Raw genomic sequence first — 16,890 nt, 5'->3', positions numbered from 1 at the left:
TAAACATAAATTCTGTTTTTCAGGTGTTTCCAGGATTCTCGGCTGTGAGATTTTACTTTGGGAGTTTGTGTTTGCGATTCCACTTTTATTTACTTTATAAACTTTAACATAGGGAACTGAACCAATATTTAACATTTTGTGCAAGATTCTCTTCATATTATTCTTTGTTTAGTTTGTCACTTATTCCTGTACCACTTTAAACATATGAGATGCAAGTTAATGCACGCATATGTAAAAAAAACAGAAGCATTAATGGGACATGAAACCCAGAATTTTTTATTTCATGATTCAGATAGAGATTATACGTTTTTAAAGTTTCCAATGTATTTCTATTATAAAATTTGCTTTGATCTTTTGTTATTCTCTTTTGAAGAGATATCTAGATAGTGTGCACATATCTGGAGTACTACATGGCAGGATAAAGTGCTGCCATCTAGTGCTCATGCTAATGTATAACATTGTTGCCAAACTGCTGCCATATAATGCTGCAGAGACGTGCACATTCCTGAACTTGCCTTTCTGCTTTTCAACAAAGGACAACAAAAAAAAAAAAAAAAATAAAATTGGAAAGTTGTTTAAAATCTGAATCATGAAAGAATTTTTTTTGGTTTTATGTCCCTTTTTAAGATCTTCATTCATCAACGATTAAAGGGACACTATACCCAAACATTTTCTTTCATGATTAAGGTAGAGAATATAATTTTAAACAACATTCCAATTTACTTCTATTACCTAATTTGCTTCATTCTTTAGATATACTTTAATTAAGAAATAGAGATGCACACGGTGAACCAATCACAGGAGGCATCTATGTGCAGCTACCAATCAGCAGCTACTAAGCATATCTAGATATGCTTTTCAGCAAAGAATATCAAGAGAATGAAGCAAATAGATAATAGAAGTAAATTCGAAAGTTGTTTATAATTGTATGCTCTCTCTAAATCATGAAAGAAAAAATTTGGTTTTCATGTCCCTTTTAAGGGCAAGATTTCGAGGGGCGAGTTAAGTTATGTGCAAGCGAAAATGGGTTTATCGCGGTTGAAAGTGAATGCGTGAGCGCAATCGCAATTTATGCTAGAATGATTACCGCGCCCTTGGAGCTCTGGTTAACTGTTTCCCAAAACAAAAAAGTGTCACAAAACACATCAAAAATACATTAAAAAAGTACAGTTTCAATCATAATCCTATCTAATAAAAATTATTAAAGGGACACTGAACCCAAATTTTTTCTTTTGTGGTTCAAATAGAGCATGCAATTTTAAGCAACTTTCTAATTTACTCCTGTTATCAAATTTTCTTCATTCTCTTGGTATCTTTATTTGAAAAGCAAGAATGTAAGTTTAGATGCCGGCCCATTTTTGGTGAACAACCTGGGTTCTTGCTGATTGGTGGATAAATTCACCCACCAATAAACAAGTGCTGTCCAATGTACTGAATCAAAAATTGTCTGGCTCCTTAGCTTAGATGCTTTCTTTTTCAAATAAAGATAGCAAGAGAAGGAAGAAAAATTGACAATAGGAGTAAATTAGAAAGTTGCTTAAAATTGCATGCTCTATCTGAATCACAAAATTGTTTTGGGGTTCAGTGTCCCTTTAATAAAAGAAAATGCTTAAGAAAAAAAGATATAAAGGCTCAAAGATATGAGGTCTCAGGTGCTAGGGAAAAAATATTTACAGACATATATACACATATAAGTGCATTAGAGCCCTTTGCAGTTAAAGGGCCATGATACCCAAATGTTGAAACACTTAAAAATGATGCAGCATAGCTGTAAAAAGCTGACTAGAAAATATCACCTGAACATCTCTATGAAAAAAAGAAAGATATTTTACCTCAAAAGTTCCTCAGTAGCCACATCCCATTGTAAAGGACTTCTAAGGAGCAAATCAGTATGTCTGTCCCGGGACAGCTAAGGGAGTGAGCTTCATGAACAGTCATCTTATTTCCCTATTCGGTTTAAGGAAGTTTACTATTAAATCTCATGAGAGTTAAGTGAAAGCTCATGAGATCACAGTAAAAGAGTTCATAACCTCAGCACCGTTGATGCTTATTGGCTGCTGTTCATTTCTTCATTTTTTATTTTTTTACCTGCAGCTGGGCAGCAGCTGACTATAACTTTTTACACAGAACTTACTCTACTGAGCTGAGGAAGTTGTGAGGTAAAATATCTTCCTTTTTTATATAGAGATGCTCAGGTGATATTTTCCTCTAAGCTTTATACAGTTATACTGCATCAGTTTCAAGTGATTTAGCATATGAGTAATATGTCCCTTTAAGTAGATGAAAACATGAAAAAGCATATTTTATGCAATATTCTTATTTAATAAATTGTTATACTGTGTATTTACTTTAATTATTTAACATTCCAATGTTTTATAGCAGAGTATGTTCTTTGTATTTTAAAAAAAGATATATTCACGTTGATTGGAGTAGCCGTTTTTAGTCCAGAGATTTAGAAATAACGAGTATTGCATCGAGCAATGATACTTTTTTATTGGACTAACTATACATTTATAAGATGACAAGCTTTCGGAAGAATGTCTTCCTTTTTCAAGTCTGAAGCAATACTGACCAATTTGATGGAATTTACAGATTATATCTTAAAACATAGGATGGCTATAAAGACAGAAAGTGTTACAGAGGTCTGAATGCGGGGGGGGGGGGGGGGGTTGTAAACATCATGATATGGGTTTAGGGGTAGATAGTGTCAGTAAAGGATAATAGACAGATGAAATATATGGTTATACACAAAGCATATACTGACATAAAGTTATATATCAACACAGAATCAATATGTATAAAGATGTGAAATTATGTAAACAGGGGAATATAGGATAGTCAAAAAAGGAGAAAGGGAAAACAAAGGGGAATAATAATAATGACAAAAGTGTGGACATAGGCTTACCTGCGTACCTATGCATAGAGAGGGTGGAATATACAATGTAATTGACTACAGTATATGAAAGTACATTACAAAAAGTATTGATAATACCAGAGTCCACATTTAGTCCAGAATTTAGCAAGTTGAAGTGCATTATCATTTTCATTTCAAAGGTTTTTCTTTCCATGGTGTTTTTGAAGTTGCCTCTGAATAAATAGAACATAATCTGCTGTGTGAGGAACATTGGAATGTGAAATATTCATATTTCTTTTTTAAGATACAATGAGTCCACGGATCATCTTAATTACTAATGGGATATTCACCTCCTGGTCAGCAGGAGGAGGCAAAGAGCACCACAGCAGAGCTGTTAAATAGCTCCTCCCTTCCCTCCCACTCCAGTCATTCTCTTTGCCTACGTTAGTGATAGGAAGAGGTAAAGTGAGGTGTTAGATAAGATTCTTCTTTCAAGAGTTTATTATTTTTAAAGTGGTGCCAGAGAGTGCTGCTTTGTCCTAGGGTGTAGCTGTGGTCCATATCAGTCTCTACAGTAGAGCTTTGGTGGCTTTAAAGCATTGGGAACTTGTGGGACATAATTCTCACTGCACCTCCCAGAACTTACTTCCTGCCCTAATCCTTCAGTCTGAGGTAGTTGCTCACTCAGCATTTTGTTTTCCTCAGGTTAATGTAAGAGACAGGACCTCTCAAGCCTGAGAGCTGCCTTTACTGCCAGGCAGAAGACTCAGAATTATTTTTTTTTTTTTTTATAGCACATTACATACATAAAGGGCTATTTTAAGATTGACAGTGCTTTATGTGGGGACATGGTTGCTTTCCGGTAAGAAAGTTATTTGGGGCAGTTTGAGGAACAGGGCACTGGGGCTAGAGAAAGCGGTGTTTTACTCTGAGGGTTTTCTTTTTGGCTCCGGTGGTTTCACAGTGATATTAGGACACGCCCACGATGGGCGGTCCTTCCGTTTTTTTTTTTTTTTGGTGCCATTCAGTAGAGCTATCAGGGCTGATTCAGTGCGCAGTTTACCCAGTCTGGCCTAGAGTCGCATGAGAGTCATGCGTTTGTAGTGCAGACACGGAGTTGTTCTTTTCTTGCAAGTAAAGGATCGTTTTGCAGGACTTATATTTCAAGCATTATTGAAAGAAAGAACATCGCTCTGAGAGCTTACTAACGATATTCCGGTCAGGTAGGAGCACTTCAGCTGAGGTTGTTATTTTGTTTTTTGGGACAAAGATAATGCTTGTTATATACATAGGAAAAGTTAATTTGTCATTTTTGCAGCAAATAGGAAAAGTAACCGTTTTAAATTTAAAGAGACAGTAATGTTTTTTTACAATAAAATTTTCAATCTAGTTTGTAAATTTTTTATTGGATATTGAAAAATTATGTGCAAGCATGGACCAAGGGGACTTACAAGATGTTACCTATGCTTTATGTTTTGATGCTAATGTGGAACCACCAATCCCTTTCTGTCCTTCATGTATTCAAAGGACTTTAAGTTATAGAAATAACAATTTTTCAGAGCCAATCTCCTCTAAGGCAGATGTTGTCCAAGAGTCTAATGTTGAAGGTCAATTTATGCCGCAGCTTTCTCCCCAAACGTCCTAAATTTTACCGCCCTCACAAGCAGTGCCCTGCACTTCCGCTATAGTCCCTGCGGAGATTTTGTTACAAGACATAGCTTCTCTTATGTCGTCAACTATTTCTGATGCCTTGTCTGCCTTTCCAATGTTACAGAGTAAGCGTAAGAGAATGGCCAGACAGTCGGTAAGCAAGGTATCGGTCTCCATTGTCGCAATTTCAGACGTATCCTCCCAACAGCCTGAAGAGGAGATTGCTACAGTAGCTTCTGAGGAAGAAATTTCAGATTCAGAGGGTTTATTACCCCTGACTGACTCGGAGGTGGTATCTTTCAGATTCAAACTGGAACACATTTGTTTACTTCTTAGGGAGGTTTTGATTACCTTGGACAATGACTCCACAGTGGTGGTTGTCCCTCAGCAATCTAGTAAACTGGACAGATATTTTGAGGTTCCTTCCTATACTGATGTATTTCCAGTCCCTAAAAGAGCTACTGAAATCATTTCTAAGGAGTGGGAGAGACCGGGTATCCCTTTTTCTCCCTCTCCCATTTTTAAGAAAATGTTTCTAATAGCCGATACTGTTAAGGAGGCTTGGCAAACGGTTCCTAAGGTAGAAGGAGCAGTGTCTACCCTTGCTAAAAGAACTTCTATTCCCGTAGAGGATAGTTGTGCTTTCAAAGACCCTATGGATAAAAAGTTAGGAGTTACTCAAGAAGATTTATATACACCAGGGTTTGCAGTGGCAGCCGGCTGTGTGCATTGCCACCGTTACTAGTGCGGCGGCATATTGGTTTGATGCATTATCTGAGGCCTTCAGGACTGAGACTTCTCTGGATGAGATCCAGGATAGGATAAAGGCTCTTAAACTTGCAAATGCCTTTATTTCGGACGCTTCCCTTCAAGTTATCAAATTGGGAGCGAAGATATCTTGGCCCGCAGAGCCTTATGGTTAAAGCCCTGGACTGCGGATGTGTCTTTTAAGTCTAAACGTCTAGCCATTCCATACAAGGGGAAGACTTTGTTCGGACCCGATCTGAAGGAGATTATCTCAGATGTCACGGGAGGTAAGGGTCATCTTCTCCCGCAAGACAAGAGAATTAAACAAAAAGGACGACAGAGTAATTTTCGTTCCTTTCGCAACTTCAAGGGAAACTCTTCCTCTTCTAAGCAGGAACAGGCCAAACCAACATGGAGACCCAGCCAGTCTTGAAACAAGGGAAAGCAGTCCAAGAAGCCGGTTGGTGATTCCAAGACAGCATGAAGGGCATGCCCCCGATCCGGGACCAGATCAGATAGGGGGCAGATTATCCTTCTTTGTTCAAGCCTGGGTTCGGGATGTCCAGGATCCCTGGGCAATAGAAATAGTGTCTCAGGGATACAAATTGGAGTTCAAGGTTTTTCCTCCCAGAGGCAGATTTCTAATTTCAAGATTATCTGCAGACCAGACAAAGAGAGAGGCGTTCTTACACTGTGTAGGAGACCTCTCCGCTCTGGGAGTGATTGTTCCCGTTCCAATTCAGGGACTGAGGTTTTATTCCAGTCTGTTTGTTGTTCCCAAAAAAGAGGGAACCTTCAGACCAATTCTAGACCTCAAGAGTCTAAACAAGTTTCTCAGGGTATCGTCCTTCAAGATGGAAACTATTCGTTACATTCTTCCATTGATCCAAGGGGGTCAATTTATGACAACAGTGGATTTAAAGGACGCGTATCTACATGTTCCCATTCACAAGGAGATTATTTGGACTTTATCCCTCGTCTTCTCCTGGAGCAGGATACAAGGGACTCTCTACGATGGTGCTTGTCTCTGGATCATCTCTCCCAGGGAACATGCTTTCGCAGACCTTGTTGGGTGATTGTGACAACAGATGCCAGCCTTCTAAGGTGGGGAGCAGTCTGGGGCTCTCTAAAGGCTCAGGGAATATGGACTCAGTCAGAGTCTGCTTTACCCATAAACATTCTGGAACTAAGAGCGATCTACAATGCTCTTCTGGCCTGGCCCCAGTTAGCCTTGGCACAGTTTATCAGGTTCCAGTCGGACAACATAACATCAGTGGCCTACATCAATCATCAGGGGGGAACGAGGAGTTCCTTGGTGATGACAGAGGTATCAAAAATAATCCAATGGGCCGAGGCCCATTTTTGTTGTCTGTCGGCGATCCACATCCCAGGGGTGGACAACTGGGAGGCAGATTTCCTGAGCAGGCAGACCTTTCATCCGGGGGAGTGGGAACTTCACTCAGAAGTGTTTTCCAGCCTGATTCTCAAGTGGGGTCAGCCGGAATTAGATCTCATGGCATCGCGACAGAATGCCAAGCTCCCGAGATACGGGTTGAGATCCAGGGACCCCCAGGCGGAACTGATAGATGTTCTGGCGGCCCCTTGGACCTTCAACCTAGCATACCTGTTTCCTCCGTTTGTTCTTCTTCCTCGAGTAATTGCTCGAATCAAGCAGGAAAGGGCCCCGGTGATCCTCATAGCACCGGCCTGGCCTCGCAGGATTTGGTATGCAGATCTGGTGAAGATGACATCTCTACCACCTTGGAGACTTCCGTTGTGGAAAGACCTTCTGATTCAGGGGCCCTTCCTTCACCCAAATCTAGTTTCTCTGAAGCTGACTGCTTGGAGATTGAACGCTTATCTAAGTGGGGGTTTTCTGATTCGGTCATAGAGACCATAATTCAGACTCGTAAGCCTGTAACTAGATGAATTTACCATAAGATTTGGCGTAAATATCTTTACTGGTGTGAATCCAAGGGCTACTCATGGAGTAGAGTTAAGATTCCTAGGATTTTATCTTTTCTCCAAGAAGGTTTGGAGAAAGGTTTATCGACGAGTTCCCTAAAGGGTCAAATCTCTGCATTATCTGTTTTGTTACACAAAAGTTTGGTGGATGTCCCAGATGTACAATCTTTTTGTCAGGCCTTGGCAAGGATCAGGCCTGTGTTCAAACTAGCTACTCCTCCATGGAGTCTTAATTTTAGTTCTCAATGTTCTTCTTCAAGGGGCTCCATTTGAGCCTATGCATTCCTTAGATATTAAGTTATTATCTTGGAAGGTTTTATTTCTTGTGGCTATTTCTTCTGCTCGGAGAGTGTCAGAATTCTCGGCTTTACAGTATGAGTCTCCTTATCTTATTTTCCATGCGGATAAGGTAGTTTTACGTACCAAATTAGGATTTCTTCCTAAGTTTGTTTCTGATCTGAACATTAAACAGGAGATTGTTGTGCCTTCCTTGTGTCCTAATCCTTCTTCTAAGAAGGAAAGACTTTTGCACAATTTGGGCGTGGTCCATGCTTTAAAGTTTTACCTGCAGGCGACTAAGGACTTTCGTCAGTCTTCTTCTTTGTTTGTGGTTTTCTCAGGGAAACGTAAAGGATAGAAAGCTACGGCTACTTCTCTTTCTTTTTGGCTGAACAGCATCATACGTTTTGCATATGAGACTGCTGGACAGCAACCTCCTGAGAGAGTTACAGCTCATTCCACGAGGGCTGTTGCTTCCTCGTGGGCTTTCAAAAATTAAGCTTCTATGGAACAGATTTGCAAGGCTGCAACTTGGTCCTCTCTTAACACTTTTTCAAAGTTTTAAAAATTTGGCACTTTTGCCTCTGCTGAGGCTGTTTTCGGGAGAAAGGTTCTTCAAGCAGTGGTGTCTTCTGTTTAGGTTCCCTGTGTTGTCCCTCCCATATCATCTGTGTGCTCTAGCTTGGGTATTAAATCCCATTAGTAATTAAGATGATCCGTGGACTCATCGTGTCTTAAAAAAGAAAATTTATGCTTACCTGATAAATTTATTTTTTAACACGATGAGTCCCACGGCCCACCCTGCTCTTATAGACGGGTTTTGGGTTATTGTAAACTTCAGACACCTCTGCACCATGGCTTTTCCTTTCTCTTCCTAACTTCGGTCGAATGACTGGAGTGGGAGGGAAGGGAGGAGCTATTTAACAACTCTGCTGTGGTGCTCTTTGCCGCCTCCTGCTGACCAGGAGGTGAATATCCCATTAGTAATTAAGATGATCCGTGGACTCATCGTGTCAAAAAAGAAATACATTTATCAGGTAAGCATAAATTTTCTTTTTCATGTTGCGTTAGCACACTTCAGAATATGCAATGGGGTTTGCACGCGAGTAGGGTGTTAATCCATTAACTTCTTTGAGGGAATATGTTATTGCGCGTGCGATATTCTACGTTGAGCTTTTTACTCTCAACAGGTTAGCGCAAGCAAAAACAGTTTACTTTCAACTTGTAATAGGAGTGCTACCTGACGCATGAAAAAAGCTTACTTCTGGCAGAGTTAGCACTTGAGCGGGAACATTAAATACCGCTCCACTTGTAATATGGCCCTAAATCTTTCATAGGACCTTCTAATGTCGCCAAGCAAAAATAGTGGGGAAAAAGGTGAAAAATAATTTTGTGTTGAAAAAACAAACCTACTTTTTGCTGAGATAATCTTTGCTATCTGTTCCTGTTAGCTAAGAAGCATACAAATGATCGGAAGCACAGAATGAAAGGGGGGTATATTTCTCTAGATAGGGAGATTTCTGTACCTGTATCTAAGCTCCCAAAAACTGATCAAGACTCTTTAAAAAAATCTCATAAGAAATATTTTTCTTAATAGGCTCTGAGAACTCTTTAAAGACAGAGGGTTCAATGATGGATATTCTTCCTCGACAGAATGCAAGGTTAAAGGAAGGTTTAGAGAAAGCAAAGCAACATCGTGACAAGCTCCTGGAGTATGACAAGACAAGGTACCTTACACAGGTTATAGTGCAGTATAATTTGTGATCTATAATCGATCTTATGCAATCAAAAAAAATTTTCATTATAATATGAAATCACCTAGTTAATTCAATGGCACTGGGGGTCGCCTAAACTCCTCACAGCCCTGTAAAGCCCCAATAATTGGGACCCCACCAGAAAAAACACTTCCTAACCCATTAGGTAATTCTTTTTTTTTCCTTCTTTTCCTTCTTTCTTTTTGGCATTATGTTAAAACACACTTCCTTCAGTGTTCGGCGTACTCATGTGATTGATGATGAATCAGATTACTTCTCTACGGACTCAAACCAGTGGCTTTCTCAAGCAGAGCGTGAGACTCTTCGTATTAAGGAGCAGGAACTGCTGGAATTGCGCCATGCATCTCGTCTCAGCCGGAAGGTCACCATTGATTTTGCTGGGCGAAAAATTCTGGATGAGGGCGATGATCTGTCAGCCTACCATAAAAGGTGAGACTAAAAAAAAAAAGTTGAACTTGTAACAAGGGAACCTCTTTCCAGTGTAACAGTAGATACAGTATATGTGGAGAAGATCTCTATTTTACTATATCAAAATTGTATTTTTATTATTATTCTTGTATTTTTTTATTGACATTTAAGCTTTTAACATACAGACAAATAAGAAATACAGAGGACACCGTGCACACATCAAGAGTCACTTATATCAAGTCAATAAACCAGTAGGGATGTCTGTAATCCACTATTTGACCAACCAAAACAATGGAAACTTTGTTTTTCTATTTTGTAGAAGATGGTCTAAAGAAATAGTTATATAAAAATACCCTTTAATAATATACCACCTAAACTGAAAACCTAAACTTCTCAATAGGCCATTCAGCAGGGGGTGTACTGAAATAAGGAGACCACTCTTGGATCTCATATGATATACTTCTAAAGAAAATACTGTAAACAATAAGGATTTGTGCTCAATTGATCTGGAACATCTATGGTGTGATAATATATACCATATAGCATATAAACTTTACATATTTACAGAGACATAACTGCTATGAACCTATAAAAAGAAAGAGAAAATTGAGCTAAAGCTAACGTATAGCTGTCAGCATAGAAATAAACAGTCTATAGAAATGTGCATGCTACACTTTTTAAATGAGGAAGACTACAACTACTGCACCTCATTATAAATATAAGGAAAAGTTAAATGTTAGAAGAGCGAATGAAGTGAAAGAGTACTGGATATACGAATGCTTAGGAAATTTATCTAGAGGCCCCTTTTTGTACATAAATATTTTAGTTTTGTAGATGATACATTTATATAGCCCATCTGGGGGGTGTTTTTGTAAAAATGTTTAGTTTTGCTTATTTTTAAATAACATTCAACTGATTTTCAGACTCCTAACCAAGCCCCAAAGTTTTGCTTCTGTTTGTATAATGAATTTTTTGATATGCAGGGGAGAGGGGAAGGTTTGCTTTCAGCTCCTTTCAGTGGGTGTCCCAGCCTAAACTCATTAACAGTGCTAAATTGAAAGCATCTAGGTACATTTTTATGTTTAAATCTTTTTTTTTATTAAACATTTTTGATTCAATAAAAAAACAAAAAACAATGTACCTTTGGTATACATAGTACAAGTTGTTCCAATAAATCCAGTTCTTGAACTTCTTGTCATTGGATAAGAATACGGATTGTATAGTGTGAATAATAATATTGTTCCGCTAGATTGTCCCTTATCCCTGAGCTAAATGTTGGGAGAAAGATCTCCTCTTCTATTGAGTCCATAGAAGCATTTTGTAGAGCCAAACATGAAATATACATGAACATGTCATTCATACCGTCGTATCAAATTAGAACATTGAATTTTTTTTCAATATTAGCTAAATACAGGTTAACACACACACACACACACACACACATATATATATGTATGTATCATAAATAAAATGTCAGAATTGCACTAAAGTCCATTTTGTTAATTGTTGCTTTTGCTTTATTCGTTCCATGACCTGCTGTAGGTATTTTGTCTCCTATCTCCTCCCATCCTCTCACCTCTTATCTAATCTTAAGAGTTCTTTTGTGTCTGAATCCCCTTTGAGTATCCAATATAGCCTATGTACATTTTTAAAAGGTTTTATGCTGAATTTTTATATCCGTATCTGTGCATAATATTCTTTATAGTAGTGTCTATTACATGCAGTTAAAGTGACAGTCAAGTCCAAAATAAACTTTTATGTTTCAAATAGGGCATGCAATTTTAAACAACTTTAAAATTTACTTTTATCGCCAATTTTGCTTTGTTCTTTTGTTATTCTTAGTTGAAAGCTAAACCTAGGTAGGCTCATATGCTAATTTCTTAGACCTTGAAGGCCACCTCTCATCTTAAAGCATTTTGACAGTTTTTCCACCACTAGAGGTTGTTAATTCATGTGTTTCATATAAATAACATTGGGCTCATGCATGTGAAGTTACCTAGGAGTCAGTACTGATTGGCTAAAATGCAAGTCTGTCAAAAGAACAGAAATAAGGGGCAGTTTGCAGAGGAATAAATACAAGGTAATTACAGAGGTAAAACATGTATTATTATAACTGTTGGTTATGCAAAACTGGGGAATGGTTAATAAAGGTATTATCTATCTTTTTAAAAAACAAAAATTCTGGTGTTGACTATCCCTTTATATGAAATGGCTTTTCCCCTGAGTTTAAAAATAGCTTGAGCAAGGATATGACCGAATATTTAGTAGCTATTGAGTTTCATACTCTTGTTAACCTCTGCTTATAAGGTCCTATATGCTATTTATCGTAGTTATCAGAGGGATAATCACTTATTCCTAAGTGTTCATGATTGATAACGTCCTAAATGCAGGCTTTTTCCGTACACCTCAGGTACATTCTTATGTTGTCTGCATTGTTTGTCTCACTACTCGCTTTGGCTCCTGACTCGGCTCGTCTGACTTTGATTCCTGGCTTATTTGTTTTGTGGACTTTTTATAATTTTTTTGCTACTAATAAAGGTGTGATTATTTTTGCACTTCTTGTCTGTTTGATTCCTGGCACCCTGACATTACGCAAGGGCCATGAATTCTGATGGTGCTGATAATCCACCTTTACCTGCCATAATTTCCAGGATGGATGAACAGGATCACCGCTTGGATCAATTTGCACTAGCCCTGCAAACCCTGCTGACTCGCTCTGCACATTTGGACCAAAGTGTCCCGCAAGTTATGGCTGCTCCCGTTCCAGCTGCTGCACCTAGTCCTACCAGGAGCATGTCCAGTTCTGCACCTCTACCTCGGCGATATGGAGGCGATCCTAATCAGTGCAGAGGGTTTTTGAACCAGGTGGGCATTTACTTTGAGATGTTAATCCAGACGTTTCCCTCTGACAGAGCTAAGGTGGGATTTCTCATCTCGTTACTCTCTGACACCGCTCTTGCCTGGGCTAATCTCTTGTGGGAGACTAATAAACCTATGATTTCAAATTACCCTGAATTTGTGGCCTCCTTTCGAAGGGTATTTGATGTTCCACCTCACTCCTCCTCTGCTGCTAAACGACTCATGTCCATTCAGCAAGGTACAAGATCTGTTGCTCAGTATGCCATTGAGTTTCGCATGCTTGCCGCAGAGGTAGGTTGGAACAATGAAGCCCTTGTTGCCGCCTTCTTTCATGGGCTCTCTGATGCGATTAAAGACGAAGTTGCTGTCAGAGATTTACCAGAAGATCTCGAAGCATTGGTGTCTTTTTTTGATCCTAATTGACATCAGACTAAGTGAGAGGCCCTTTTTCAAGGAGCACTTGCGGAAGCCTCCTGTCTCCTACGTGCTTGTTCCCACCCATGCCTCCTGGTACCGAGTCACCAGGTACTGCTGAGCCGATGCAGTTGGGATTCACACGTCTCTCCGCGGCGGAGAGGGCCTTTAGGAGGAGGGAGGGGCTCTGCCTCTATTGTGGGTTACAGGGCCACCTTTTGAAATCTTATCCTACACGGCCGGGTAACGCTTACACCTAAGGTCCCGGGGGCAGACCTTGGGTGGTTTATGCTCGTCCCTGGAACCGCTAAATGAGAAACCTTTGGTCACGGTTGTCCTTTCCTGGGTGGACTCCTCCATAGTCACCCAGGCTCTTGTTGTCTCCGGTGCTGCGGGCTATTTAATTGACAGTGCTTTTGTAGCAAAGCACTCCATTCCTGTTTTGCCTTGGTCCGTTCTGCTTGCTATTGAGGCCATTGATGGCAGGCCCCTTCAACCCGCACTCGTTACTCATGAAACTGCTCCGTTATCCATGGCTGTTGGGGTTTTCCATTTTGAAACTCTCCAGTTCCAGGTGATAAACTCTCCGAATTTTCCGGTTGTTCTGGGTTATCCCTGGCTCCAAAAGCACAATCCCAGTCTCGACTGGCGCAGGTCCGAAATTTTGTAGTGGTCTCCGCTATGTATTTCCACTTGCTGGAAAAGAGGGGTATCAACGGCACTGCTAGCCTAATGTAGCTTAAATACTTAGGATTCCCTACTAATCCCTTGTCACCCTTAGTGCATGTGGGAATTATTCCCTTACAAATATTTGGGCTTGAAAAGGTGCTATGTAGTTTTCAACATATGAAACTTAAAGTAGAGAGAAACTCTAACTCAACAGACTACATATATAGCACTCTAAGGGGTTGATGTAGGGTACATCTGTAAAAAGTACACAAGATTCTATTCCTTAAGGCAAATCAGAGTTACTGATAGTCTAGTGAGCTTGCGTGTTCAACGTTAAAACATAACTTTTATTATGTCAAATTTAAAATAGAAACCTGGAAAATGATTTAAAAACACTCTCAGATGCTGGAGGAGTAGTAATTAACCTGTTAACGTTTAATAGATTCTAGTAAAGTAGGTCATATATTGTGCTTGTAGACTACTGTGGTGTAGTTGTATCAAGTGTGTTTGAATAAATACACACTTGTAACAAGAAGTCTTATTAAATTATTGGGTGTATATAAATATACAAAAAAGTTACTCTGTAGTCTCTACTTATAGTAATGTTAGTAAAGTATCGATTTATATATTATATTATACACAAGTGTCCCTGCATGTTGCAAAATAACCATATGTCGGTACAGCTCTAACATTATGGTTTAACCCAATACTATCTACTTGAGGGTAGCATACTCTATCTATTGGAGTAGTGAAATTTGAGTACAATATATCATATCTAAAAGATTAATACTGTTGTAGCTGGGGGATTTGCCCCCTATGTTGATCTTTGTGTACCACTTGGTATTCCACCTAAAGGGAAGTTGCCACTTTCTCTATTCAGTAATTATTATTTATGTTACCCACAATTAATGGGTGGCTTCTGCGTATGTACGTGGAATGTTCAGTGTTGTGATTCACATACAATACTTGTCAGCTCTTAACACTCTGTTTAAACCCGTTAGTTGGGTATGCTAAAATAGCTTATTAGATTTAATGTAGGCTCCTATGTTTGATATGACACTTATATCCTATGAATTGAGACAATGCTACAGTTATTACATAGGTTTATTTTAAGGTCATATGTTTGGCGCTGTACTTGTGTTCCGTGTGTTAGGGCAATGTTCACTTAGCTAGGTCTGAATTCAGCGCATTTGTTTCCAGCTCTTATGTTTGGTGTTACGCTTGTGTGGCATGTATCAGATCCGTGCCCTCTAAAATGAGACAGAGTTCAGCACATTTGTTATAAGTTCTTATGTCTTGCATACCATTGATGTACCATGTATTGGAGTAGTGCCCACTAACATGAGTCAGAATTCAGCACATTGGTTATCAGCTTATATGTTTGGTGCAACACTTATATAACATATATATTTGAGCAGTATCCCCTCAAAGTATGGCACACTTATTATAAGTACATATGTTTGGCGCAAGATTTTTGTACCTTTTATTGGAGCGGTGCCCACTTAAATAAGTAAAAATTCAGCACTCATACAGAAAATAAGCTATAATAGTTCAGTTGTAGCTAATGGATTTATGTATAGTATAAAATATTATTAGTAATAACACAAGCTAGTTATAAACTTATGTTTGAAGCATAATATTTGTTTTTCAGATGTATAAGAGGGATATTCATTGGTTGGGTTTAGGCGCAGCTCATTCAGTCTCATACGCTGTCAAGTTTCAGCACACATACAGATTGCAGGCTACCGCTGGTATAAATCTCCCTGCTCGGTTTTTAGCCGGTGCAGTACATGCACTCTTCCCCGGTATTAGTTAGATTCTCTAATAGTAATTAGTATTTACACTACTGGTTTATAAGATAAAGTATAAAATCGACAATCTATGTCAAATGGTTGCTCCAGATTGAGCCCCACTCCTGAGTATATTACTCTCGTATTGTTTACCAGATGAGTCTGTCTGTTGGTTATTAAGCAAATGTGGTCCAATGTTATTGGAATCTGGCAGTGACAATCTGCCTACTTTGACTAGTAAGTTAATAAGTTAAGACAGGTTTATTATTGCAGCATTCTAAGGCTAATCTAAAAATATAGGAGCTCCAGGACTCCTCACCAATTCCCTAACGTCCCTAACATGTTTCGCCCTAACGGCTTTCTCAAAGGGTGAGTGCGCCGCTGGGTATTTGAAAAGTATCAGGTCCCTCCTTTCGGATGACGTCATCCTCCTGCTTGCAAATGGTTGCTTCCTATTGGACCACCATGTCTTGACTGACGAGAACTACATGATGTGGTGATTTAGTTGCTATTCATATGCCGATGTGGTATATTAAACGGGTTGGAAAACACTATTGGATTCCTTCCAACATTATCTATCCGTTTACTAAGGCCTGTGAGTAAAGGAAAACATATATTGAATATTACAATGTTGATTCCCATTGCTTTGTTTCCCTGGGTACCTTCTTTGTATATTTATTATTCAATGTCAGACGCACTGAGCTTGTAGTCATCTGACTTTTCTTTGCTCTAAGGTATCTCTTTATTCTGGGCATATGGTGTAAGACAATCATTAATTATGTAACATTCTGTTTTAACTCTTAAAGTTTGCTGTGCTCTATATCAAAATAAACATTAAGGATTATATATGAGTGAACTAGTGAAAAATAAAATAATATAAAATAAGTGGTGTATTTGTTTAAAGTTTGTGAAATTAACTGTGCTTGAAAATACTGTGCCAGTAAGCATAGTGTTATTTTTTTAAGGGAGTGTTCATCAAACAGTGTGACTTACAGTAATTCAAGGATACCAATACCCTTTCTTGGAAGAGTTTCTTTATTTAAATATACACCAATGTTATTAAATGATAGTACCTATTATTGAGTGAAAGTCTAACACAATAATATCCCTTGTGTTTTGTGAAGCTAACTTTGATCCTGTGTATATAACTTAATTAAAAGCGAATAAGTCTTTAAAAGTGTTTTAGATAATATACAAAGTGATAATGTGAAAATTGTGTTCTGTGAGAATGGTGATTAGATTTTGAATATTACATATTGCTTCCGATAGTTACAGTATCCTAATTCTTAAAAAGAGATTTTATTTTTTATTTTCTGGGATATGAATAGATCTTTGTGTTTAGTAATTGATAATATCCTATGGTTCTTTAATCTGTGCTATAATCTTCTGTACATGTACTACTATTTTTCTATATTTCTTTTATATGAAGTATGTACATGTATAGAAAGAGTTTTTTGTGCACTAAAGGATTCCCATTTAT

At 38.6% G+C, this 16,890-nt stretch overlaps 1 protein-coding gene across 3 annotated transcripts in view; it reads left to right on the top strand.

Annotated features, from left to right (window-relative positions):
- TRIP4 (thyroid hormone receptor interactor 4) overlaps window positions 1-16,890 on the top strand; it is a 238,059-nt gene that overhangs the window by 19,964 nt on the left and 201,205 nt on the right. For all 3 annotated transcript variants that reach the window (XM_053717377.1, XM_053717376.1, XM_053717375.1), the window contains exons 6-7: window positions 9,093-9,222; window positions 9,484-9,699. In XM_053717377.1, coding sequence (XP_053573352.1) covers window positions 9,093-9,222; window positions 9,484-9,699 — 346 coding nt within the window. The remainder of the gene's footprint in view (window positions 1-9,092; window positions 9,223-9,483; window positions 9,700-16,890) is intronic.

This window comes from Bombina bombina, chromosome 6 (assembly GCF_027579735.1).
Source record: "Bombina bombina isolate aBomBom1 chromosome 6, aBomBom1.pri, whole genome shotgun sequence".
Lineage (NCBI taxonomy): Eukaryota > Metazoa > Chordata > Amphibia > Anura > Bombinatoridae > Bombina > Bombina bombina.
Note: the sequence above shows the minus strand (reverse complement) of the source record. Positions and strands in the feature narration are given on the sequence as shown.